The sequence below is a fragment of the Muscardinus avellanarius genome (assembly GCF_963383645.1).
Source record: "Muscardinus avellanarius genome assembly, chromosome: 10".
In the NCBI taxonomy this organism is placed as follows: Eukaryota; Metazoa; Chordata; class Mammalia; order Rodentia; family Gliridae; genus Muscardinus; species Muscardinus avellanarius.
The window spans coordinates 110,681,323-110,707,523 of record NC_137796.1 but is presented as its reverse complement, the minus strand read 5'-3'; the positions used below and the strand labels follow the sequence as shown (position 1 = coordinate 110,707,523).

Below are 26,201 nucleotides of genomic sequence, written 5' to 3'. Positions count from 1 at the left end.
GGAGCGTGCTGTCTACACACTGTGTGGAAGGGACGGCAGGGGAGGCGGACACGGCAGGGCCCCAGGTTCCAGGCCAGCCTCCGCAGCGCCCCCTGCCGGCAGCCCGGCGCGCACGCGCACTGCGGCGCCGCGCTCCCTTCCGGCTCGGCCGCGCTGTCGCCGTGGAGACCGGCGCCGGGCCTGCGGACGCGGACGCCGGCGCGCCCCCGGGCTCCTGGAGACCTGAGCGCCATGTCTTTCCGCGACCTCCGCAGTAAGGCAGCCTGCCCTGTGCCTGCGGGGCTGCAGGGACCGGGCCAGCCCCGTGGGGTGATGATGCACCTTCAGCCTGCGCCGCCCGGGCCCTGAAGTGGCGAGGGCGGCCGGGACTGCACCCCGAGCGCACGCAGTCACCGCCGGCTGTGGCTGCCGGGCTGCTTGGCTCAGAGCTCCAGGCGCAGCCCACAGGGTCGTCATAACCATGTTTGCGGGTGTGATTCGCCAGGTATCCTTCGGTGTGGGCGCATCATTGTGCTCACCCCTCTGGAGAGTCCGGGGCCCCTGTGTTGAGCGATGACACAGGCCCAGCGGGACCGAGGACGCTGGACGACTGACCGGCGGCGCCAGGTCGCCGTGGCCTGGGGGTTCCAAAGCCTGCAGCCTGAAGGGGCCGTGAGGAGGGATCTCGAATAGCACCTGTGCCAGGAAGATGGGGTGTAGGAGCGGGCTGAGGCGTCTTAGTACTTCGGGGACATCTCTTGTGCGCCAGGACGTTACATCAGTCTCTTTTACAGTGAGGCAGGCGGCTTTGTAGACCGAATGCTTCGAGGCATAGAGAGGCAATGGGGCTTTAGGTCATGCCCTTGGAGCTGGTTGGCACCGAGATTAAGGCATAGGACGGTGTGATTCAAAATCTCTGAAGGCCGAGACAGGAGGATCGCAGGCTCAAGGACAGCCTCAGCAAATAGACTTTCATCAGCCTAGCAAGATCCTATTTCAAATTAAAAATAAGACTGTGGATGTAGCTCAGAGGTAGCATGCCTCTTGGTTCCATCCCCAGTACCACCACCACCAAAAAAAAAAAAAAAAAATCTTTGGCTTTTTTTTTTTTTTTTTGGTGTGTGTGTGTGTAGGTGTGTGTGGTACTGGGGATGGAACCCAGGGACATTCTACCTCTGAGCTACACCCCCAGTCCTATGTTTTATTCTTTATTTTGAAGCAGGGTCTCACTGAGTTGCAGAGGGCCTCACTAAGTAGCTGAGGCTGTCTGTGAACCGCAATCCTCCACAAAGCTGGGTGTGGTGACCCACGCTTGTCATCCCAGCATTTGGGAGGCTGAGACTGGAGGATCGTAGTTCGCAGACAGCCTCAGCTACTTAGTGAGGCCCTCTGCAACTCAGTGAGACCCGGTTTCAAAATAAAGAATAAAAAATAGGGTAGGGGGTGTAGCTCGGAGGTCGAATGCACCTGGGTTCCATCCCCAGACCTGCAAACACACACACACACACACACACACACACACACACACACAAGCCAGGTGTGGTGGTGCATGTTGTAATATCAGCAACTTAGGCCCTCCACAACTTAGACCCTGTTTCAAATATAGGACTGGGAATATAGTTCAGAGGTAGAATGCCCCTGGGTTCAATCCCCAGTACCACACATATACACACAAAAAAAAAACCCCATAAAATATTTTTCCTTAAGGCATTTTATAAGGCCAGATATTTCTTGTTTTGAGTGGTAAAGATAAAGGTATCAGAATTGGGGCACGGTGGAGCATGCTTGTAATCGCAGTACTTGGGATGCTGAGACCGAAGGATCACAGGTTCACTGCGAGCCTCAGCTACTTAGACTCTGCAACTTAGACCTTTTTTTTTTTTTTTTTTTTGGTGGTACTGGGGTTCCTGGAAGCCCTTCTATCTCCGGGCTACACTCCCAGACCTATTTTTACATTTTTATTTGGAAACAGGGTCTCCTAAGCCAGCGCGCGCAGCTAGCTTCGAACCTGCGTGATCCTCCTGTCTCTGCCTCCCAAGCGCGGGGATTACAAGCGTGCGCCACCACGCCCAGCTAGACCATTTCAAAATAAAGAATAAAAAATAGGGCAGGGGTGTAGCTCGGAGGTCGAATGCCCCTGGGTTCCATCCTCAGACCTGCAAAAAAAAAAAAAAAAAAAAAAAAATTAGGTCTGGGAGTGTTACTCAGAGCTACGGTGCCCCTGGGTTGCATCCCCAGTACCAAAAATAAATAAATAAAAATAAAATTTTAAGAAGACCGAAAAATAGGGCTGGGGGTGTAGCTCGAAGGTACAATGCCCCTGGGTTCCATCCCTAGTACTACGGGGGAAAAAAAGAAAGGTATCGGAGAGAAATTAGAGCCAGAGCTGTGAGTCTGTTGGGAAAAGAAGGGAGAGCAAAAACCTTTTTTCCTGGTGCTCCTCTAGATTGAACCCTGGGCATTCTAACTCTGAGCTCTACTCCAGCCCTACTTTTATTTTTGAAACAGGTCTCACTAGGTTGATGAGAGTCTCACTACTTGCGGAGGCTCTCCTTAAAACTTGGGTTGTCCTAGCCAGGCGTGGCGGCGCACGCTTGTAATCCCAGCTTTTGGGAGGCTGAGACAAGAGGATCACGGTTCATGGACAGCCTCAGCTACTTAGGCCCTCTGCAACTCAGTGAGACCCTGTTTCATAATAAAGAATTTAAAAATAAGGCTGGGGTGTTGCTTGGAGGTAGAATGCCTCTAGGTTCCATCCCCAGTAGTGCAAAAAAAAAAAAAAGAAAAAACAAAAACCTTGAATCTTCCTGTCTCAACCTCCCAACTCCTGGCAGTGGGATTACAGGTGTGGGCCACCACGGCCAGTTTAACAGTCTATCCTAAGTTGACGAGTAGTTGCCATTTGACAGCTGACTGGCTTCTCTTTTACGTTGGACAGACTTCACCGAGATGATGCGAGCCCTGGGCTACCCGCGGCACATCTCTATGGAAAATTTCCGCACGCCCAACTTTGGACTGGTAGCCGAAGTGCTGCTCTGGCTCGTGAGAAGGTTAGGACTGCACTCTCGTGAGGCCTGAGGGTGAACACAGATTTTACTCGTTTAGCCACCTGGAAAGAGGAGACTGCCATGTGCAAAGGAGAGCTGGAGCTGAGTCTGAGTGTGCAGGCCGGCGTGCCACCCCGCGAGTGAGCTGGGTTCAACGCTCACCGCGGAGGCGCGGGGCTCCCCGGATTCCCACAGGAGCCTACAGGAGGGGAATAGTTACATTCCTCCTCGTGTGATGCGTTTAACAGCATTCAGGGTTGGCAGCTTTTTATGTTAAGAGCCAGATAGTGAATATTTCACGTGTAGCAACATAAAGAGGAATTAGAGGATGACTGTGTTTCCTCTCTCCCTGCCCTAGGTATGAGCCTCAGACTGACATCCCTTCTGATGTTGAGACTGAACAAGACCGAGTTTTCTTCATCAAGGCGATCGCCCAGTTCATGGTTAGTTCACAGTTATTTTGTGGAGTTGTAAAATTAAATAAATTGGGGATGAATCCTAGTTTGGGGTTCTTTGGAATTGAGAAATTGGTTTCCTTTTTTTTTTTTGGTTATTGGAGACTGAACCCCAGGGGCATTCTACCTCCAAGTTCTACCTGTAGAGCCCAGTTTTATTTTTTATTTGGAAACAGGGTCTCACTGAGTTGCTGATGGCAAACCTGCCATCCAGGGTTCTGTGGAACCATTTTACCAGTGAAGTGTTTTTTGTTTTGTTTTGTTTTGTTTTGCAGTGTTGAGGATGGAACCCAGGGGATTCTACCCCCGAGCTACACCTCCAACCCTAATTTTTATTCTTTATTTTGAAGCAAGGTCTCCCGGAGCTGCAAAGGGCCTCACTAAGTAGCTGAGGCTGTCCTCAAACAGCGATCTTCCTATCTCAGCCTCCCGAATGCTGGGATTACAAGCATGCTCCACCACACCTGGGTACTGAAGTTCTTTGTTTTTTAACTCATGATTTGTTTATATTTTTGTTTTATTTTATTTTTTTGTACTGGGGATTAAACCCAAGGACATTCTACCTATACCCCCAGCCCTATTTTTTATTTTACTCTTTATTTTGAAACAGGGTCTCACTAAAAGTTGCTGAGGCTGGCTGCAAACCTGTTGTCCTCCTGTCTTAGCCTCCCAAGTACTGGGATTACAAGTGTGAGCCACCACTGCCAGCTGTTTGTTTTATCTTTAAATTTAATTAATTAATGTTGGTGCTGATGATTGAACCCAGGGATCTGTTGCACACTTAAGCACATGATTGACCATGGAACTAACCCCTAACCCCTGATTATTTGTGAACAGGTAATATATTTCTTGGTTTAAAATGTTTAAAAGAGCTGGGCATTCGGGAGGCAGAGAAAGGAGGATTGCGGTTCGTGGCCAGCCTTGGCTACTTATTATGGCTCTTAGTGAGACTCTCTTTTAAAATAAAGAATAAAAATGGGCCTGGGAGTGTAGCTCAGAGGTAGAATGCCCTTGGGTTCTATTCCCGGTACTGCAAAATAAATAAATAAATAAAAATACAATAATATGTTTAAAAAGCCAGGTGTGATGGTGCATGCTTGTAATCCCAGTATTTGGGAGGCTGAGACAGGAGGATCGCAGGTATAAGGTCAGCCTCAGCTATTTAGTGAGGCCTTCTGCAACCTAGTGACTCTTTTTTTTTTTTTTTTGGTGGTGGGGATGGAACCCTTCTACCTCCGGGCTACACTCCCAGACCTATTTTTTATATTTTATTTGAAAACAGCGTCTCTTAAGCCAGCAAGGCTGGCTTCGAACCTGCGCGGTCCTCCTGTCTCTGCCTCCCAAGCGCGGGGATTACATGCGTGCGCCATCTGCCTGGCTTATTCTTTATTTTGAGACAGGGTCTCACCAAGTTACCTCACTAAGTAGCTGAGGCTGTCCATAAACCACAATCCTCCAGTCTCAGCCTCCCAAATGCTGGGATTACAAGCATGCACCACCATGCCCGGCTGACTCTGTTTTAAAATAAAGAATATAAAGTAGGGTTGGGGGTGTAGCTCAGAGGTAAAATGCCTCTGAGTTCCATCCCCAGTATCACAACAAACAAATCTTTATAAACTGACATAGAATAAAATGGCTTTCTCCCATCTGCCACGATCTGGTTGCATTCCCAATAGCGACTATTTTAAAGTTCTTTGAGAATCTCTTCATGTATATTTAAGCAAATTATATATATATTATTCTTTTTCTTCCTTTTAGACAAATGGCAATAAACTATATACCACTGTGTAGTATCTTGCTTTCTTCACTTAATGCTATATTTTGGGGAACTTTACAGATACTTTTTTTCTGGTACTGGGTATTGAACCCTGGGACATTCTAACTCCAGGCTGCACCCCCAGCCCTTTTTATCTGAAATGGTCTCAGTTGCTGAGGATGGCCTCAAACCTGCAGTCTTCCTATCTCAGCCTCCCAAATAGGGGGATTATAGGTGTGCACCACCATGCCCAGCTCCAAATGCATATATTCGTACAATCAAGTAGTTTCGCTTGTATGGATATACCATAAGTAATGTAATTAATATTGATAGGTTTTTGGGTTGTTTCCAAGTGTTTGCTCTTTGAAACAATGCTATAACAAAAATGTATGCTACACCCCCAGTCCTACTTACTTACTTAATTAATTTTACGGTACTGGAGAAGGAACCCAGGGCATTCTGTCTCTGAGCTATAGCCCCAGCCCTTTTTTTTTTTTTTTTTTTTTTGTGGTACTGGAGATAGAACCCAGGGGCATTCTACCTCCAAGCTACACCCCAGCCCTATTTTTTATTCCTTATTTTGAAGCAGGGTCTCACTGAGTTGTGAAGGGTCTCACTAAGTAGTAGCCGAGGCTGGCCGTGAACGGGATCCTCCTGTCTCAGCCTCCCAATGCTGGGATTACAGGCGTGCCCACCGTGCCTTGATGATTCTTTAAACACAGGCCACGAAGGCTCACATAAAGCTCAACACCAAGAAGCTCTACCAGGCGGATGGGTACGCGGTGAAGGAGCTGCTGAAGATCACGTCCGTCCTGTACAACGCCATGAAGACCAAGGGGCTGGAGCGCCCCGGCGCGGGAGACGAGGATATCAGCAAGTTCAAGTTTGACCTCGGCTCCAAGGTAGGGTGCCTGCCGGGGAGACAGGAGGAAGCAAGAGGCGGAAGCACCTAGCTCGCACTCACTCGTGTGGGGACAGGTGTGAGCGGCCCAGGGCAGGCGAGGCGCAGAGAGCCACAGCCGTGCGGGAGGGGGAGTGCGGCAGGGGCTCAGAGGCTCCTGGGCTGGGTGTGTGTGCATGTGCGTGTGCGCGCGCACACGTGCTCGTTTCTGGGAATGGAACCCAGGAGCATTCTACTTCTGAGCTTTCCACATCCGGGCTACGTTCCCGGACCTATTTTATTTTATTATATTTTATTTTTTGATGGCTTTTCTACCTCCGGGCTATATTCCCAGACTTATTTTATATTTTATTTGGAAACAGGGTCTCACTAAGTTGCTGAGAGCCTCACTAAGTAGCTGAGGCTGGCTTCAAACCTGTGCAATCCTCCTGTCTCAGCCTCCCAAGCGCGGGGATTACAAGCGTGTGCCACCACGCCCAGCTCCTATTTTATATTTTATTTGGAACAGGGTCTCACTAAGTTGCTGAGAGCCTAAGTAACTGAGGCTGGCTTTGAACCTACATGATCCTCCTGTCTCAGCCTCCCAGGTACTGGGATTACAAGCACGAGCCACCACTCCCGGCTTATTTTATTTATTTATTTATTTTTGTGTGTGGTACTGCGGGTGGAACCCAGGGACATTCTACCTCCGGGCTATACTCCCAGACCTATTTTTTGTACTTTATTTGGAAACAGGGTCTCACTAAGTTGCTGGGAGCCTCACTAAGTAGCTGAGGCTGGCTTCGAACCTGTGTGATTCTCCTGTCTCAACCTCCCAAGCGTGGGGATTACAAGTGTGCGCCACCACGCCCGGCTCCTGGCTTATTTTTTTATTTATTTTATTTTTTATTTTTTATTTTATTTTATTTCTGGTGGTAATGGAGGTGGAACCCAGAGGCTTTCTACCTCCAGGCTATACTCCCAGACCTTATTTTTTTATTTTGAAACATGGTCCCCTGCTCACTGGCCTGTGATCCTCCTATCTCAGCCTCTCAAATAGGTATGCAGGCGTGTGTACCTGCAGCTGGCTTGGGTTGATGGCTTCTCAGAGATGTGGGGAGGGACGAGCAAGCCATTGGATTCAGGTGTGCACATCCTCAGCTGGCTTGGTTCATGGCTTCTCAGAGGTGTGGGGAGGGAGGAGCAAGCCACTGGAGCGGGGCCGGGGAAGCGCCCTGAGAAGAGAATGTGCTTTGTGTGTTGAGAGGCCTTGCATGAGAGCACAGAGTGGAGGCTGGGCCTGTGAAGGCCCTCTGGCCCCTGGAAAGAGTGCCTGCAGCTTTTACTCTGAGCTGGGAAATCATAGGATTTTGTGTGTGTGTGGTACTGGGGATTGAACCTAGGGATATTCTACCTCTGAGCTATACCCCAGCCCTATTTTTTTATTTCTATTTTGATACGGGGTCTCACTAGGTTGATGAGAGTCTCATTACTTGCTGAAGCTGTTCTCGAACTTGCGATCCTCCTGTCTCAGCCTCCCATGCACTAGGATTACAAGATGTTTTCTATGTCTGTGCCTATGTGTCTCGTGAAAAGGATCCCTCTTGGTTACCGTCAGGCTGGGCAGAGGTGGCGGGGAGGCAGGGGGCAGCCAGGCCTTTATCATTTAACTGTGTGGTCTCACCTTCCCGGCCTGGGGCCACCCCCTGGAGCCAGCACTGTTAAGTCCTTGGTGGGTGTCACCCTAGGACAACTCTGCTAGGAAGTCCAGGCTGAGAAGCAGGGATGGGGAGGCCTGCGGTGGCCCCGGATGTCGCGTGCGGCGCGTCCTTCAGGTTGCCCCTTCATTTGGCCACTGCTGTCCGGGACAGCTTCCTCCCACCTGTACCTCCTGTTGGCAGATTCAGTGTGACTGATGTCTGGTTTTCAGAGAGAGCGGTGCCCTGGAATTGGTCTCCTCCTTTGCGCTCAGATCAGTTTCCCAAGCAGAGGTGCCGGGGGCTCTGCTGTCATGCAGCACTTGAGTGTGGGCTGCAGAACGCACACACGCACACGCACGGACGCAAGCTCTCTAGCCCCAGGTCCCGCCTGGCGGCGGCAGAGACTGACAGACTCCTGAAGGCCCGTCTTTTGGATCTACCTTCCAGATCGCAGATTTGAAAGCCGCCCGGCAGCTGGCTTCTGAGATCACCTCCAAAGGCGCGTCTTTGTACGACTTGCTGGGCAAGGAGGTGGAGCTGAGGGTGAGCGCTCTCCTCGCCCTGCTTGCTTTGGCAGGGTTCTCGCTTTTCAGGCTGAGCTGTCCCTCACCTTCCCGATGGGATGAGGTAGGCGCGGGCGTGCCCGGGGGTTGGGCTCTTCTCGTGGGCGGCTGCACCTTCCACGCACGGCGCTCTGCCCCGTGGATCAGCCTCGGACGCTGCGCCGACCTTGCGCCCCCAGCCCGCGGCTCCCACCCGGGGACCCTGGAAAGCCCTGCAGCCTGGCTTCCATTCTGATGTCACTGCTGTGATGTGACCAGGCACAGGCTCACACGTCTCCTAGGTGACCCAGCGTATAACAAAGGTTAGGACCAGTGGCGCAGGCAGTTTCAAGCAGTGGATTGATGTTACTCTTAACACTTATTTACAGTTCTTATTCCAGCCAGTGCCAGTCAGAGAGCGAGTGAGAGAGAGTGGGGTACCGGGGATTGAGCCTAGGGTTACTACACCCTAATTCTTTTACTTATTAATTTATTAATTTACTTATTTATTTTTGCCTTACTGGGGATGGAACCCAGGGGCATTCTACCTCCAAACTACACTCCTAGCCCTATTATTTTTTATTTTAATTTTGAAACGGGATCTCACTGAGTTGGAAAGGACCTCACTAAGTAGCTGAGGCTGTCCACCAACCACAATCCTCCTGTCTCAGCCTCCCAAATGCTCAAAAGCATGGGCCACCATATCCGGCTTTATTTATTTATTTATTTATTTATTTAATTTATTGGTGGTACTGGGGCTCTGGAAGCCCTTCTATCTCTGGCTACAATCCCAGACCTTTTTTTATACTTTTTATTTGGAAACAGGGTCTCTTAAGCCAGTGCGGCTGGTTTCAAACCTGTGCGATCCTCCTGTCTCCGCCTCCCAAGCGCAGGGATTACAAGTGTGTGCCACCACGCCCGGCTTTATTTATCTATGGTGCTGGGGTTAGAACCCGGGGGCATTCTACCTCTAAGTTACAGTCTTATCCCCATTTTATTTTTTTTATTTGGAAAGAGGGTCTTACTAAGATGCTGATGGCCTCACTAAGTAGCGTGCACCAAAACACCCAGCACATAAAAATTTTTTACTAAAGCTGTGTGTGGTGACACATGCCTGTAATCCCAGTACTTGGGAAGCTGAGACAGGAAGTTCACAGGTTTGAGGACAGCCTCAGAAACCTAGTGAGACCCTGTCTCAAAAGAAATAAAATAAAATTGGGCTGGGAGTAGTTGAGAGGACGAATATACCTCGTTCAATCCCTGGTACCAAAATAGAAGAATAAGAAGGGTTGGGATAGAGCACCCCTGGGTTATATGCTTAGTGCCTAACAACAACCACCGCCGTGTCTCCGAGGTTCCCCGTACGCGATGCTCCTGGATTGGTTGATGGTTAATGGTAGGGTCAGGGCAAGGTGACAGCCATCAGTGATAGGCACCTTAGAGAGACTTAGCCATGAAAAGGCCCGCAGAGGCCGGCCGGGGCTCAGACGGCAAGCTGTGTGGGCTATGGGGTCATGAACAGAACGCAAGCCAAGGAGCAAACTTGGGAGGAAAGGTAATGGATGTGAAGTGCAGGTTGCCATGAAGTTAGGGAGCTGCAGCTCTGGCCAGAGCCAGGTAGGCCTCCGAGGACCCTGGCCCCAGGAGCGCAGAGGAGCTTCTGATCAGAAATCCACAGCATCGTGGGAGGTACTTTTCTCTCAGTGCCAGGGCGGGCCCCGTGGCCACGGGCATGCCGAGCATCACTCCGCCCTGAGCCGCCCGCCCTGTGAGGAGACAGCGGGAGGGGGGTTTTCAAAGCTCCTTTTGTGAAAATATACGTAAGTGAGTTTACTGTTTCCCCCAGGAACTCAGAACAGAAGCCATTGCCAGACCTCTGGAAATAAACGAGACCGAAAAAGTGATGAGAATTGCAATAAAAGAGATTTTGGTAAGATGATTTTGCTTCTATTCCATGTTTTTATCCCTATGACTAAAAAATATGGATTAGGCCGGGCGTGGCGGCGCACGCTTATAATCCCAGCACTTGGGAGGCTGAGACAGGAGGATCGCACGGGTTCAAAGCCAGCCTTAGCTACTTAGTGAGGCTCTCAGCAACTTAGTGAGACCCTGTTTCCAAATAAAATATAAAAAAGGTCTGGGAGTATAGCCCGGAGGTAGAAAGCCTCTGGGTTCCACCCCCAGTACCACCAAAAAATAAAAAATAAAAAAAATAAAAATAAAAAATATGGATTAACTGTCTGGGATTAATTGCCTGCACAAGACAGAAAAAGCAGGCCAGCACAGGGCCTGTTAAACCAAGGGCAGATTAGAGAATAATCCAGGACACTTAGGTTGCTGATTACTATTGTTTTCCCTTTGTTATAAATAAGCATAATTTCTCTTGTTATTAAAAATTGATCACTTTTAATAATTTAACTTTTTTTGTTGTTGTTGTTTGTGTTTTTTGTAGTATTAGGGATTGAACTCAGCCGGTCGTGGTGGCGCACACTTGTAATCCCTGCGCTTGGGAGGCTGAGACAAGAGGATCGCACAGGTTCGAAGCCAGCCTCAGCTACTGAGTGAGGCTCTCAGCAACTTAGTGAATCCGTTTCCAAATAAAATGTAAAATGAGTCTAGGAGTATAGCCCGTAGATAGAAAGCCTCTGGGTTCTACCCCCAGTACCACCAAAAAAACAAAAACAAAAACAAGGGCTTGAACCCAAGGGCATTCTACCTCTGAGCTCCACCCCCAGCCCTATTTTATTATTTATTTATTTTGGTGGTACTGGGGGTGGAACCCAGGGGCTTTTCTACCTCTGGGCTATACTCCCAGACCTATTTTATACTTTATTTGGAAACAGGGTCTCACTAAGTTGCTGAGAGCCTCACTAAGTAGCTGAGGCTGGCTTCGAATCTGTGCGATCCTCCTGTCTCAGCCTCCCAAGCGCTGGGATTACAAGCATGCACCACCACGCCCGGCTTATTTTTTATTTTAAAACAGGTTGTCACTAACTTTCTGAGGCCCTTGCTAAGTTGGTTGAGTCTGGTCTTGAACCTGTGATCCTCCTGTCTCAGGCTCCCAAGTACTGGGGTTACAGCTGTGCACTGCCATGCCTGACTTCTGGCATTTTTGTGTGTGTGTGGTACTGGGGCATTGTACCTCTGAGCTATACCCCTACCCCTATATTTTAGTCTATTTTTTAAACAGAGTCTCACTGAGTTCCGGAGGGCCTCTCTAAGTAGCTGAGGCTGTCCGCGAACTGCAGTCGTCCTGTCTCTGCCTCCTGAATGCTGAGATTACAAGCATGCACCAGCACGCCCGTTTCTCCTGGCATTTTTCAAAGCACATGCAAGCTGGGCCTGGTGGTTCATGTGGTACTTGGAAAACGCACCATCTCTGAGAGTAATGGAGAGTCTGGGCTTCTAGAGTCCTTCCTTTGTGATCCCCATGGCTTCTCAGAGTCCTGCAGGTGAACAGTGAGGAGACCCTAATGGAGACACATTGCAGGGCTGTCAGGACCACCTTACCAGACCGGAACAGCGAGGGCAGAGGCGGTTCCAGGCGCAGAGTTGCTCTGGGCCTCCTGGTGCAGCTCGCGGGTGCTCCAGCCACGGGCCCCGCCTGGCCAGCTCCCCACACAGCACAGCGCATCCACTCTCACCGGACCTGCCAAGCGGGCCTTCTTTAGCAGGAGATGCGTGGCTGGCTATTGTCGGTGTCTCTGACGCGGAGCAGGCAGGAGGCACACTGCCGTCGCAAACAAAGTGGGGTTTGTCTGTTTTTAGTCTGTAGTGAAGCTTCTGTTGCCAGCAAGGGGGAGACCTCAGCCCCAGCAGGCAGCGAGTGAGGACTCAGGCAGCCCCTGCTCCTTTTTGTCCCCTAGAGCCACACTTGCGCATGCATGTTTCCTGAGTAGAGAGTGGTAACTGAGGGCATCCTCAATGTTTGAAGGCAGACAGACCACCAGGGCCAGAGGGACAGGGCCCTTGTCTGACCTAGCAGGCCGGACAGAAGGTCCCAGGCCTGTCTTTGTCTCTCTCTTTTTTTTGGTACTAGATACCGTACTCAGGGGAGTTCTATCTCTGAGCCACACACCCCCGCCCTATTTTCTTATTCTTCATTTTTTGAAACAGGGTCTCACTGAGTTGCAGAGGACCTCACTAAGTAGCTGAGGCTGTCCACGAACTGCTATTCTCCTGTTTCAGCCTCCCAAGCCCTGGGATTACAAGTGTGCACCACCACGCCCGGCTCTTTTTTTTTTTAAGTTTGAAACAGTCTCACTAGGTTGCTGAGTCTCACTAAGTTGTTGAGGACACTCTAGCCTTTGGTCCTCCTGTCTCAGCCTCCCAAGCCCTGGGATTACAAGGGTGCGCCCCACGCCCAGCGATGTCTTTGGCTTGATTAGAACACTTCTCGCTGCCGGGCGTGGTGGCGCACACTTGTAATCCCTGCGCTTGGGAGGCTGAGGCAGGAGGATCGCGCTGGTTCAGAGCCAGCTGGCTTAAGAGACCCTGTTTCCAAATAAAAAAAATATAAAATAGGTCTCGGAGTGTAGCCCAGAGGTAGAAGGGCTTCCAGGAACCCTAGTACCACCAAAAAAAAAAAAAGAAAGAAAGAAAGAAAGAACACTTCTCGATGTCTTCGTGTTTGCTTACGCAGAAGTACCCTCTTTTTCTGAAAGCGATCGTTTTCCCTGGGTCTGCGCAGTGCCAGCACGAGCCGTGCTTGGGGAGCGATTGTGTTTTGTCTGCTGTTGTGTGTGTTCAACGGGCTGGGCGTGCCGCCTTGTTGATTTCAGAGTCAGGGTGGCCCTCCTCCCCGCGCGGTGTCTCATCATTTCCTATTTAATGCAGGCGCAGGTTCAGAAGACTAAGGACCTGCTCAATAACGTGGCCTCTGATGAAGCTAATTTAGAAGCCAAGATTGAGAAGAGGAAACTAGAACTGGGAAGGAACCGGAAGCGACTTCAGACTCTGCAGAGTGTCAGGTAGATGTAGACGCCGAGCAGGGAGGGTCTTTGAATGTTAGGACACACCAGCTCGGTGGTGCCCACCTGTCATCCCCGCCACTCAGGACACGGGGAGGGCTACACTGCCCAGGACTAGCTGGGCAAAACTCTCTCAAAATAGCAAAAAGCCGGGCGTGGTGGCGCACGCATGACATCCCAGCATTCGGGAGGCCGAGACAGGAGGTTTGCGGCTTGTGGACAGCCTCAGCTACTTAGTGAGGCCATCCGCAACTCAATGAGACCCTGTTTCAAAATAAAGAAAAAAATTAGGGCTGCGGGTATAGCTTGAAGGTAGAATGCCCCTGGGTTCCATCCCCAGTACCGTAATAAATACATACATACATACATACATACATACATACATACATACGCCAGGCATGTTAGCACATAGCTGCAATCCCAGTACTTGGGAGGCTGAGATGTGAGGTTCAAGACCAGCCTCAGCAACTTAGTGAGACTCGCAGCAACCTGGCAAGCCCTTGTTCCAAAACAAAAGAGAAATCTATGCAGAGAATAGTCTGGAAGATTGCCTGTCACATATTAAGTGCACACACTTGGCAGTGGGATTCTGAGTAATTCTTCCATCCCTCTGTACTTTCAGGATTGTTTCGTGTTTTTGCAAAGCTCACGTCTTTCTTGTGTGCCTAGGGGCTCGGGAGCAGAAAGGGGAAGTTGGTTTTGAGCAGCCATCGGAGGGAGGGTGGGATTCCCGGGGGCGCGCGGCCCGGCGCTGCGTGTGCCAGCCACGCCGCATCCCCTGGCTCTTTTAGGCCGGCCTTCATGGACGAGTATGAGAAGATTGAGGAAGAGCTGCAGAGGCAGTATGACGTGTACCTAGAGAAATTCCGGAATCTGGCTTATCTGGAGCAGCAGCTGGAGGACCACCACAGGATGGAGCAGGAGAGGTTTGAGGTGATTGTGGGCAATGTGTGTGACCAGAACCTGGCCAGCTGTCTTACAGATCTTCTTAGCCGTTTAGGAATGGTTATTTCAAATTCCAACACAAGTGAATTCATGTGAAATTCAGAGCAAAGGAAGTTGAACCACATTTCAATAACTTTTTCAGCGGCCGTAGTCCCTGAGGAACATGTCTGCTTAACCTGAGAGTAGCCATGTGGAGTGCGCTCAGGGTGACATGGCCACAGCTCACTCTGCTCAGGTGACGTGGCCGCAGCCCACTCCCACGCTCGCCTTGCTGGTCTGTGGTGTTAAGGGTTTGCCCAATTAGAGCACTGGCAAGGAGCCGGGCGTGGAGGGCGCGCCTGTGATCCCCGCGCTCGGGAGGCGGAGACGGGAGGATCACACAGGTGCGAAGCCAGCCTCGGCTGCTGAGTGAGGCCCTGATTCCAAGTAAAGTATAACACAGGTCTAGGAGTGTAGACCGGAGGTAGAAAGCCTCTGGGTTCCACCCCCAGGACCATAAAAAAGGAAAAAGAAAAAAAGGACACTGGGCAAGTGAAGAGGCAAAGCGGTCTTGCTGTGCGGAGCGCTGGCTGGCAGGGAGCAGCAGGCTCCCAAAGCCACCACCAGGGGGTAGGCAGGGTCCTGGGGGCAGCGGAAAGAGCCCAGAGTGGGGGTCATTTTAAGTAGCGGGTACCCGGGAAGAAACAGAAAGGGCCAGTGAGAATGCACTTTGACCCAGTTCTGCAAAAATAAATAAATAGTTTGGCCATTTCACTGTATCACATTCTTCATAATGTTCAGAGAACATTATGAAGAAAATATCTCTGAGTAGCGAGTAGATGGCCCAGGTTATTTATTTATTTATTTTTTGGTACTGGGGATGGAACCCAGGGGCATTTTACCTCTGAACTACACACCCAGCCCTATTTTTTATTCTTTATTTTAAAACAGGGTTTCACTGGGTTGCAGAGGGCCTCACTAAGTAGCCAAGGGTGTCCATGAACTGCGATCCTCCTGTCTGAGCCTCCCAGTGCTGGGATGATAAGCATGCGCCACCACGCCTGGCTCCAGGTTACTTTTGAGGATGCCCTCACCCCATCCTTCAGCAAATAATCCCTGTTCCTGCACAGTGTTTGAAGTCTGAAACACAGACTGTCTTAACGTTTAGACCATCAGAAAAAATCAACACTCAATTTCTTCTCCCTTTCTGCCTCATGACAATAACTGGGCCACAATTTTTTTTTTTTTTTTTTTTTGTACTGGGATTGAACTCAAAGGTATCTACCTCTGAGCTATGCCCGGAGCCCTATTTTTTATTTTATTTTGAAACAGAGTCTCACTAGGTTGATAAGAGTCTCGCTACTATTTATTTATTTATTTATTTTTTGTGGTACAGGGGATGGAACCCAGAGGCTTTCTACCTCTGGGTTATACTCCCAGACCTATTTTGTATTTTATTTGGAAACAGGGTCTCACTAAGTTGCTGAGAGCCTCATTAAGTAGCTGAGGCTGGCTTCAAACCTGTGCGATCCTCCTGTCTCAGCCTCCCAAGCGCTGGGATTACAAGCATGTGCCACCACGCCCGGCCTCACTACTTTTTAAAACTGTCCTCAAACCTGCAGTCCTCCTGTCCCAGCCTCCCAAGAACTGGGAGTACAGGCATGTGCCACCACACCCAGCTTGTCTTGTGTTTTTAAGAAATGGTCTTGCTGTGCCTCCCCACCTCTGCCCCCTGTCTGCTCACTGCTACATGGGATTACAAGCGAAGGCTGGGTTTCCTTCTTTCCCTTCAGATTCTGACACTCCCGTCAGGCTCTGGAGACTGGAGTGGTGAGGGTGGGGAAAGGAGAGTGGGCGCCGTCCCCTTGGGCCTGTCCCTGTCCGCCATCTGCTCCTGGCCCGCGGTCCCGCGGCTCACGGGGGCAGCGTGGTGTTGCTCAGCAGAACAGGAGCTGGGGTGCAGACTCCCACAGCACAGTGCCGTCGGGTGGCCACGGAGGGGAAGGCTGCAGAGGTTTCCCTTCTGCTTGAGAGCGTTTCTGTTTCTGTGCCACCATGCAGCAGAGCTGACCTGGTGGTAAAGAAGCAAGGACCAGCAGTGGCCACGCCTGTGATCCCAGTACTCGGGAGGCTGAGACAGGAGGATCGCAGGGTCGCAGCCAGCCTCAGCGACTTAGGTCCTATTTCAAACTAAAAATAAAGTCGGGCTAGGAGTGCAGCTAGAGGTAAAATGCTCCTGAGTTCAGTCCTCAGTAACGCACGCACACACGCACGCACGCACACACGTGCACACACACTACGAGGCACAGGGCCGGCGAAGGGCACCACTGGCAACCCGCCTGTCTCCACAGGAAGCTGAGAACACGCTCCGGCTGATGCAGAACAAGCTGAAGGAGGAGGAGAAGCGGTTGCTCAAGAGCGGAAGTAAGGCCTCGCTGCGGACCACGCCGCCGCCCCGCGCGCCCTCCGTGCACTTCTTTCCATACCTTTATAAACCACTGCGATAAGAAGACTTAGAAAGGATCGGACAGCCTCCGCTACTTAGCGAGGCCTCTGCAACTCAGTGAGACCGGTTTCAAAATAAAGCATAAAAAATAGGGCAGGGGGTGTAGCTCGGAGGTCGAATGCCCCTGGGTTCCATCCCCAGACCCGCAAAAAACACTTAGAATGAGCCAGGTGTGATGGCGCCCACCTGTAATCCCAGTACTTGGGAGGCTGAGGCAGGAAGATCGCACGTTTGAGGCGAGCCCCAACAACTTGCTGAGGCCCTCTGCAACTTAGTGAGACCCTGTTTCCAAATTAAAAAAAAAAATAGGGCCAGGCATGGTGGCTCACACCTGTAACCCCAGTACTGAGAGGCTGAGACGGGCGGGGGGGCAGGTTCCGGACAGCCTTGGGGAGCAGTGAGACGCTCATCCACCTGATGAGATCCTGTTTCCAAATATGAAATGAAATAGCGGTAGGAATGTACCTCGAGTGTAGAATGCTTGTGGATTCTACTCCCAGTACTACAAAATGAATACATTAATTAAATAAAATAGGGCTGGGGCTGTAGCTCAGAGGTAGAATGCCCCCGGATTTCATCCCCAGTACCACCCACAAAATAAAATAAAATAAAATAGGATGGGGCATAGCTTAGAATGCCCCTGAGCTTAACCCTCAGTGCCAGCAGAAAAAAAGAAAAAAAACATTTAACATGAGATCTACTTTTTTTTTTTTTTTTTTTGGCAACGTCCAGGGGCATTATACCTCCAAGCTGCACCCCCTGCCCTATTTTTTATTCTATATTTTGAAACAGGGTCTCACTAAGTAGCTGAGGCTGTCCTCAAACCATGATCCTCCTGTTTCAGCCTCCCATATGCTGGGATTATAAACTTATGCCACCACACCTGGCTCAAAAACAAATTTTTTTGCAGGTCTAGTGATGGTACCCAGGGGCATTCTACCTTTCATCTACACCCCAGCCCTATTTCTTATTCTTTATTGGAAACAGGGTCTCACTAATTTGCTTGGCCTAAGTAGCTGAGGCTGGCTGCAAACTGCGATCTTTCTGTCTCAGCCTCCCAAATGCTGGGATTACAACCATGTGCCACCACACCTAGCTTCAAAATATATATATATATATATATATATATATATATATATATATATATATATATACACTTTATTTATTTATTTATTTTTTTGGTGGTGGTACTGAGGGTGGAACCCAGGAGGGGCTTTTCTACCTCGAGGCTATACTCTCAGACCTATTTTTTTTCTTTTTTGCTTTATTTGAAAACAGGGTCTCACTAAGTTTCTGAGAGCCTAAGTAGCTGAGGCTGGCTTCGAACCTGTGGGATCCTCCTGTCTCAACCTCTCAAGGACTGGGATTCAAAAATATTTTTATAAGGCAGTTTTTTCTACAATTTTTATATCAGGTACCGTTTAAATTCATTGAAGAAGCCAGGCGTGGTGGTGCACGCTTGTAATCCCAGCATTTGGGAGGCTGAGACTGAAAAATCGTGGTTCGGTTTGTGGATAGCCTCAGCTACTTAGTGAGGTCCTCTGCAAATTAGTGAGACCCTGCTTCAAAATAAAGAATAAAAAATAGGGCAGGGGGTGTAGCTTGTAGGTCGAATGCCCCTGGGTTCCATCCACAGACCTGCAAAAATAAATAAATAAATAATAAAAAATAGGGCTGAGGTATAGCTCAGAGGTAGAATGGCCCTGGGTTTAGTCCCCATTACCGCAAAAAAAAAAAAAAAAAAAAAACCTAGGGCTGGAGCTATAGCCCACAGGTAGAGTGCCTCTGGGTCCATCTTCAGCACCGCACACCCACACACAAAGTGCTGTGTGGTTCGTTTGAGTTATTTATGATTCTCCAAGCACACCTGGGCCTCGAGGTGTGCGGGGCTCTGTATTTGGGGCACTGAGGGAGCCGGCACGGGAGGCGTGGGCCGCTCCCTGAGGCAGTGTCTCCGCCCTGCTGTCCCAGCTTTTCCAGGAGAGCGCCGTGCCTGGCAATGCCGTGCCTGGCACTAGTCGCCGGCCGGGCAGCCGCAGCAGGCGGGCCTCCTGGGCGCTGGTGGCCGTGCGGCCGGCTGCTTCTTGCTGCCATTTTCAGGATGGAAGGTTTTCTGTAACGAGGAGGAGAGTACGCCCAGGCCAGGCTCTTCTTCCCCTCTGCCAGACCTGGGTCTCTTTCCTTTATACGTGTCGGCAGGAAGAGAACAGGGCCTGCGGGGAAACCCTGTAGGGACAGGTTAGGGCGTTGGGAGGGCGCAGCAAAGCCGCCCAGGGCCTGTGTGCAGGCCGGCAGGAGGCACCGTGTCACCCGAGGACCCGCCGGTTCTCTGCCCTGGCTGAGTTCTCAGAGGAAATCTTACCGAGCCTGAGGAGCATATGGGCTTCGTTTTGAAATTCATGACGTCATCTGATTTGCATCGCATGGAGCAAGGATTTGATGTCGCAGTTGTCCCACGTGAAGTGAAGTGCGCTAAACTGAATAGTGATTGTATTCTACAGTCACTAATTTCATTCCTGACCAGTCATTTTTCTCTGTATAGAGTTGGTTTTTTGTGGTACTAGCGAATGAACCCAGGGCCATTCTACCTTTCAGCTACACCCCCAGCCCTTTTTTTTTTTTTTTTATGGCGGTACTTGGGATGGAACCCAGGGGCATTCTATCTCCAAGCTACACCCCAGACCTGTTTCTTATTCTTTATTTTGAAACAGGGTCTCACTGAGTTGTAAAGGGCCTCACTAAGTAGCGGAGGCTGTCCACGAACCTGGATCCTCCTGTCTCAGTCTCACAAATGCTGGGATTACAGGCATGCACCACCACACCCGGCTTTATTCTTTATTTGGAAACAAGATCTCACTACGTTGCAGACGGCCTCACTAAGTAGCTGAGGCTGGCTTTGAACTGCGATCCTCCTGTCTAAGCCACCACGCGTGGCTTATTTTTTTATTTTGAAACAGAGTCTCACTAAGTTGTGGACGGCCTCAAAAGTGTGTGTGCCACCACACCCTTAAAAAAGATTTTTACTATAGAGTGCACCAAGACTGACCTTTTGAAAAATACATCATGTTAAGCCAGGAAATTGCGCTACCTGAACAGTCGGCTACTCTGTTTTTGAAATTTCACAGACAAGCCAGGCATGGTGGTACACACCTGTAATCCCAGTATGGGAGGCTGAGAAAGGAGGCTCACAGGTTTGAAGACCTTGCTTCAAAATAAAATAGGGCTGGAGGTGTAGTTTGGAGGTAGAACACCTCTGGGTTAAATCCCAGTACCACACACACAAAATGTCACAGACTGTCATAGTATTTCTTACCTATCTGACCCACTTTTTTTTTATTTTTGTGTTACTGGGGATGGAACCCAGGGCCATTCCATCTCTGAGCCATGGCCTCATCCCTATTTTTTAGTCTTTTATTTTATTTTTGTGGTACTGGGGGTGAAACCCAGAGGCTTTCTACCTCCAGGCTATACTCCCAGACCTATTTTATACTTTATTTGGAAACAGGGTCTCACTAAGTTGCTGAGAGCCTATCTCAGTAGCTGGCTTTGAACCCATGTGTTCCTCCTGTCTCAGCCTCCCAAGCGCTGGGATTACAAGCATGTGCCACCATGCCTGGCTTAGTCTTTTTATTTTTTGAGACAGGGTCTCACTGAGTTGCAAAGGGCCTCACTAAGTAGCTGAGGCTGTCTGTGAACCGTGATCCTCCGGTCTCTGCCTCCTGAATGCTGGGATTACAGGTGTGCGCCACCACGGCTGGCTTCCACTTTTATTTCTTACATAGAATGTTGCTTAAAACAAATGCAGCTCGCCTCCACGAGCCCTTCACTGCGTGTCAGCACAGAGGCGGATGGGTGGGCTCTGCGCATGCCGCCAGGCTGAAGGGCCAGAGCCTCTCACACCTCCTGTGCTTGCATCCCGCCAGGTAACGACGACTCGGACATAGACATCCAGGAGGACGACGAGTCGGACAGTGAGCTGGAGGAGAGGCGGCTGTCCAAGCCCCGCACGGCCATGGAGGTGCTCATGCAAGGTAGCGCAGCCGCCCGCCCCGGCTCCCACCGCCCCGCCTAGTGCTGCCCCTCACAATCGCTTGTTTTTGTTTTTTTAATATATTTTGAAATGGGCTCACTAAGTTGCTGAGGCTGGCCTCGAACCTGCAAGGATCTGTGTGTGTGTGTGTGTGTGTGTGTGTGTGTGTGTGTGTGTGTGTTGCTGGGGATTGAACTTGGGGGCATTCTACCTCTGAGCTACACCCCTAGCCCCATTAGATTTTTATTTGAAAACAGAGTCTTGCGAAGTTGCTGAGGCTGGCTTTGAGCCTGCGATCTTCCTGTCTTAGCCTCCCAAGTACAACTCCGAATTACATCCCCAGACCTTTTTTCTTTTCTTTCTTTTCCTTTGCTTTTTCTCTTTCTTTCTTTCTTTCTTTCTTTCTTTCTTTCTTTTTTTTTTTTTTTTTTGTGGTACTGAGGATGGAACCTAGGGGCATTCTACCTCTGAGCTACACCCCCAGCCCTATTTTTTATTCTTCATTTTAAACAGGATTCTCACTGAGTCGCAGAAGGCCTGCCCCCCTAAGTAGCCGAGGCTGGCCGCCAACCTGCAGTCCTCCTGTCTCAGCCTCCCGAGTACTGGGATTACAAGCGTGCGCCACTAGGCAGACTGACTTTAAAACAGCAACAACAGGGTCTCGCTAGGTTGATGAGAGTCTCTACTCCCTGAGGCTGTCCTCAACCCTTCAATCTTCCTGTCCCCCCTCCCAAGCACTGGGGTTGCAGGTGTGCGCCCCCCTTTCCTTGTTTGTTTTTTAATGGCCTCGTGACCGTGACCCCGCCTGGCGGTGGGAGCCATGGCTGTGAAAGGCATGCGTGAAGACGCTGGCCCCGGGCTCTGTCACCCTTTACCTGCAGAGGAAGATCTCACACTGTCCTTCCAAAAGCAAATTATTCACACAAAGACATTGCATTTCGTCTGACCAGGGGAGAGTTTGTAATGCCCGCTGCCCCTTAGGCCTGTCCACGCCGCCTTCCCTTCCTGCCCAGCGCCCATGGCTGTCTGAGAGCCGGCTGCCCTCGGCATCAGGGCTCGAGTCCCACTTTCTGCATCCTTGCTGCGCTGCACCCCCAAGCTTTTCTGGCATTTACTTTTTTATTTAGTTATTTAATAGTACTGGGGATGGAACCCAGGGACATTCTACCTCCAAGCTACACCCCCCAGCCCTATTTTTTATTCTGTGTGTGTGTGTGGTACTGGGAGTGGAACTCAGGGCCTTTTCTACCTCTGGGCTATACTCCCAGACCTATTTTCTATTTTATTTGGAAACAGGGTCTCACTAAGTTGCTGAGAGCCTCACTAAGTAGCCGAGGTTGGCTTCAAACCTGCGCGATCCTCCTGTCTCAGCCTCCCAAAGCTGGGATTAAAAATGTGCGCTATTGCTGGGCGTGGTGGTGCATGCTTGCTGGCTTAAGAGATCCTGTTTCTAAAAATAAAAAAATATAAAATAGGTCTGGGAGTGTAGCCCGGAGGTAGAAGGGCTTCCAGGAACCCCAGTACCACCACACACACACACACAAAAAAAGTGCACCACCATGCCCAGCTGTCTTTTTTATTTTGAAACAGGGTCTCTAAGTTGCTGAGGCTGACCTTGAACCTGTGATCCTGTCTTAGCTCCCCAAGTATCGGGATTACAGATATGTACCACCACACCCAGCTATTTAAATGTCTTACTTAAGTACATTTCTTTTTCCTGAGAGAAAGCAAATCTCCTAGGGATGGAACCCAGGAATGTTCTACCTCTGCGCTACATCCTCAGTCCTGTTTTATATTCTTTATTTTGAGACAGCGCCACTAAGTCGCGGAGGGCCTCACTAAGTAGCCGAGGCTGGCCCCAAACCTGTGGCCCTCCTGTCTCCTCCAAGTCCTGGGAGTCCAAGCGCGGCCCCACACCCTGCTGAACAAGTGGCTCTCCTGTGCTGCGCCCTGCCCCGCTTCCCCAGGGCCTCATGTTCGGCTTGTTCTCCTCCTCAGGAAGACCCAGCAAGCGCGTCGTGGGCACAATGCAAGGCGGAGACTCGGATGACGATGTGAGTCCCCTCACCCGACCTTGGGCGCCCTGGGCAGCCGTGCGCTCCTCTCCCGGGGCGGCCGGGCTGGGCTGAAGCGAGGCCCCAGCTCAGTGCGCGCCTCCGGGCTTCGCCTTCTCACTCTTCTTTCCGTTCTCGCTTTCCAAAGATGGAAACAGCAGCTGCTCTCTTAGGTAAATGCAAGAGCCCCAGCTCCAGAAAGCAGGTTGGTCTTCTTTGCTCGTGTGTCTGTTGTTGTGTGGCCGGCAGCCCTGTCCTGGGGACGATGGGCCCTTCCTGCTGGGCAGAGCCGCCCAGCCTGGACCCTGCAGCCCCTGCTCTCAGGGATGGTCGTGGTTGGGGTCCTCAGGCCCTTGACCCCTAACCTAGGGACAGAGGGCCAGGGCGGAAGGCTTGCCCCCTCCGCCCCAGCCTGGGAGGAACGAGGCGCCCAGAGTGCCTGTGCGGCCGCTGCCGGCTTGAGCTTTCCTGAGAGGACAGCCACCGCTGCTGGGAAAGAGGGAAGAGGGAGCCGCCCTCGAGGTGTCAGGCCTTGGGTGCCCCACCCAAGGCACAGGCAGAGGTGACTGGACTTGCGTGGACCCCAGACTGTGAAGGGAGGGTCGGGGTCAGCCAGGGCACAGTGACAGATAAAGACCTTATGCCCCTGCGCAAAGATTCCCCCACAAGTCCTCGCAGTGTGAGGTGTGATGGTGACAGGTGCTCCCAGGAGGGAGTCTGCAGGGCGAAAGAGATCAGGCGTGGTGGCGCACGCTTGTAATCCCTGCACTTGGGAGGTGGAGACAGGAGGATCGCACAGGTTTGAAGCCAGCCATGCTGGCTTAAGAGACCCTGTTTCCAAACAAAATACAAATTAGGTCTGGGAGTGTAGCCCTGCGGTAGAAGGGCTTTCAGGAACTCCAGTACCACCAAAAAAAAAAGAAAAGAAAAGAAAAGAAAAAGAAAAAAAAGAGAGAGAGATCGGGCGCTGAGCTCCCCGGACGCAGTCTGGAGAGAAGCAGGCAAGCAAATCTTTCTCTGAATGAGTAGGCGAGGCGCCCTCGCCTCCTGCGCCTGGCCTGCCGCGGGCTTGCAAAGTGTCAGCCTTGTCTCGAGCGTCACTTGCTTGTTTCAAGGGGCATGTCCATGCGGCCCCCCGGCCGCAGGGCAGCTCCCCACATGTTCGCCCACCCATTAACATTTGCCAGGCCCTGCTGTGGGTAACGGGGGCTCGGCAGGGATCAGAAACAGCCCAGCCTTCAACGCCAGGCCCCATGGCCACTGTCGAGCAGGCGTCTGCAGCCACAGGCGTCAGAAAGAGACACAGGGAGTCGGATGCAGCGACAGGGTGAGGGATGAGGGCTCCCAGTGCTCAGGGAGGCCTCGGGAGGCAGCAAGCCGAGTGGCATGGGGACTCCGGGCCGCGAGCAGCAGCGGCCCCTTGCTGGGATGGAGAGGCCTGGCAGGAGCAGTGGGAGGGGCAGGGCCAGCAGAGCTTTGCCAGGAGGACTCCCACACCGGCCCAGGCCAGGAGCTGGATTACCTGTGAGACACCCGTGAGGAGCAGCCCCATGTGCGGCTCAGAGGGGCCGGTCAGCCTCAGTGGGGCGTGGAGGGCTGCAGAAGGGCTGTTCTGGGGGTTTCTGAGGTTGGAATCGTCGTGCTTTGTTAGTTGGAGGGACACGAGGTGTTGAGAGACCGGAGGCTGCGGCTGGCCCGTGCTCCAGTCAGCTGAGAGCGCAGGGCTCCGTTCCTGAGGTGGGTGGTTGGGAAGGGGCTTAAGGGAGTTTGCTTTTGGACATTCTAAGGGTGAGCGGCCTGCTGGACATCCTTGTGCCTGTGTTGAGTAGCTGTTTGAAATTCAGGTCAGGGATGGGTCTGGGCTGCAGATGGAATTTGGGAGCCATGCATATTTAAGTGTATTGAAGCCCCGAGGATGGACGCGCTTACAGCGCAGAGAAGAGAGGAGGCCCCTGGACCCCTGTGTGCAGAGGGCAGACAGGGCCGGCAGGGGAGCTCGAGGGGTCCGGGAGGACAGGCAAGGATCTCCAGGAGGAAGGGTGCCTCTGCCTCAGGTGCCGCCCCAGGCAAGCCCGAGGAGCTGGGATCCCTGAGTGTCTCTGAGGAGCTGGGATCCCTGAGTGTCTCTGAGGAGCTGGGATCCTGAGTGTCTCAGCCGGGGGCCAAGGCTGAGAGCCTAGTGGGCTCCACGTAGGCGTAGGCAGCCATGAGGGGCGCGGGAGGGAAGGTCGCCACTCGCCCGAGGAGTTCTGAGGAGGCGGGGACAGAGCAGCTGGAACATTGGGCCACAAGGTTCTGGTTTGTTAAGAGGAAAGAAATTACACCAGGCATGGTGGTGTGCACCTGTAATCCCAGTACCTGGGAGCCTGAGACCGGAGGATCACAGGTTCAAGGTCAATCTCAGCAATTTAGGGAAGACCTCAGGAACTTAGCAAGATCCTGTTTCAAATAAAATATAAAATAGGGCTGCCAGGCGTGGTGGCGCACGCTTGTCATCCCAGCGCTTGGGAGGCTGAGACACGAGGATCACACAGGTTCAAAGCCAGCCTCAACTACCTAGTGAGGCTCTCAGCAACTTAGTGAGACTCTGTTTCCAAATAAAATAGAAAATAGGTCTGGGAGTGTAGCCCGGAGGTAGAAAGACCCTGGGTTCCACCCCCAGGACCACCAAAAAAATAAAAATAAAAAATAAAATAGGAATGGGGGTTTCTCTCAGAGGTAGAATGCCTCTGGATTCAATTCCCAGTACCAATAAAATAAAAAAAAGAGGTGGGAGAGAAAGAAAGAAAGAAAGGAAGGAAGAAAGAAAGAAAGGAAGGAAGGAGAGAAAGAAGAGAAGAAATTACGTATGTACATAGGCTGGTGAGAGAAAGAAAAAGAAAGGGAAAGAGATCACAAAAGTGCCGGTGCTGGTGGGAGTGGCCCTTGGTGGAGGCCAGCCTCTGGAGCGGGCCTGGGCTTGCGGTTGGCAGCTGGCCGAGTGGCCCGGGTCCCTGGAGGCAGGGTGCCCCCCCCCCCCGCATCCTCGCCCTGTTGCCTGCGCTGCTTTCCGTCCCCATCAGGGAGGGGCCAGTCGGCCCCCGCCGGGAGCGTGGGTAAGGCCGCAGCCCGGGGCAGCCGGCACCCCAGCTCTTCTCCCATGGGCGTGGGGCGTTGGCACGGCAAGCCATCACTGAGAGGGCTCCCCGCGATTGTCGGCTTCCTCCTACAGGAAGACTCGGAGGACAGCGAAATCGACATGGAAGACGACGACGACGACGACGACCTGGAAGATGAGAGCATCTCCCTCTCCCCAGCGAAGCCCACCCGGAGGGTGCGGAAGCCGGAGCCCCTGGACGAGAGCGACAATGACTTCTGA

The 26,201-nt window shown here is 51.5% G+C and overlaps 1 protein-coding gene across 2 annotated transcripts; it reads left to right on the top strand.

Annotated features, from left to right (window-relative positions):
* Positions 1–231: 231 nt before the first annotated feature.
* Positions 232–26,201, top strand: CLUAP1 (clusterin associated protein 1; the record flags this gene model as incomplete). 2 transcript variants are annotated; one of them, XM_080703307.1, is made up of 13 exons in its annotated part: positions 232–253; positions 2,918–3,029; positions 3,385–3,469; positions 5,960–6,139; positions 8,265–8,360; positions 10,206–10,289; positions 13,196–13,329; positions 14,121–14,262; positions 16,605–16,677; positions 20,683–20,790; positions 22,788–22,843; positions 22,992–23,048; positions 26,055–26,201. In XM_080703307.1, 13 exons carry the CDS (start codon positions 232–234, stop codon positions 26,199–26,201), a joined length of 1,296 nt encoding a protein of 431 aa, XP_080559433.1. The 2 variants fall into 2 exon arrangements, with proteins under 2 accessions (XP_080559433.1, XP_080559434.1); XM_080703308.1 differs by lacking the exon at positions 22,992–23,048.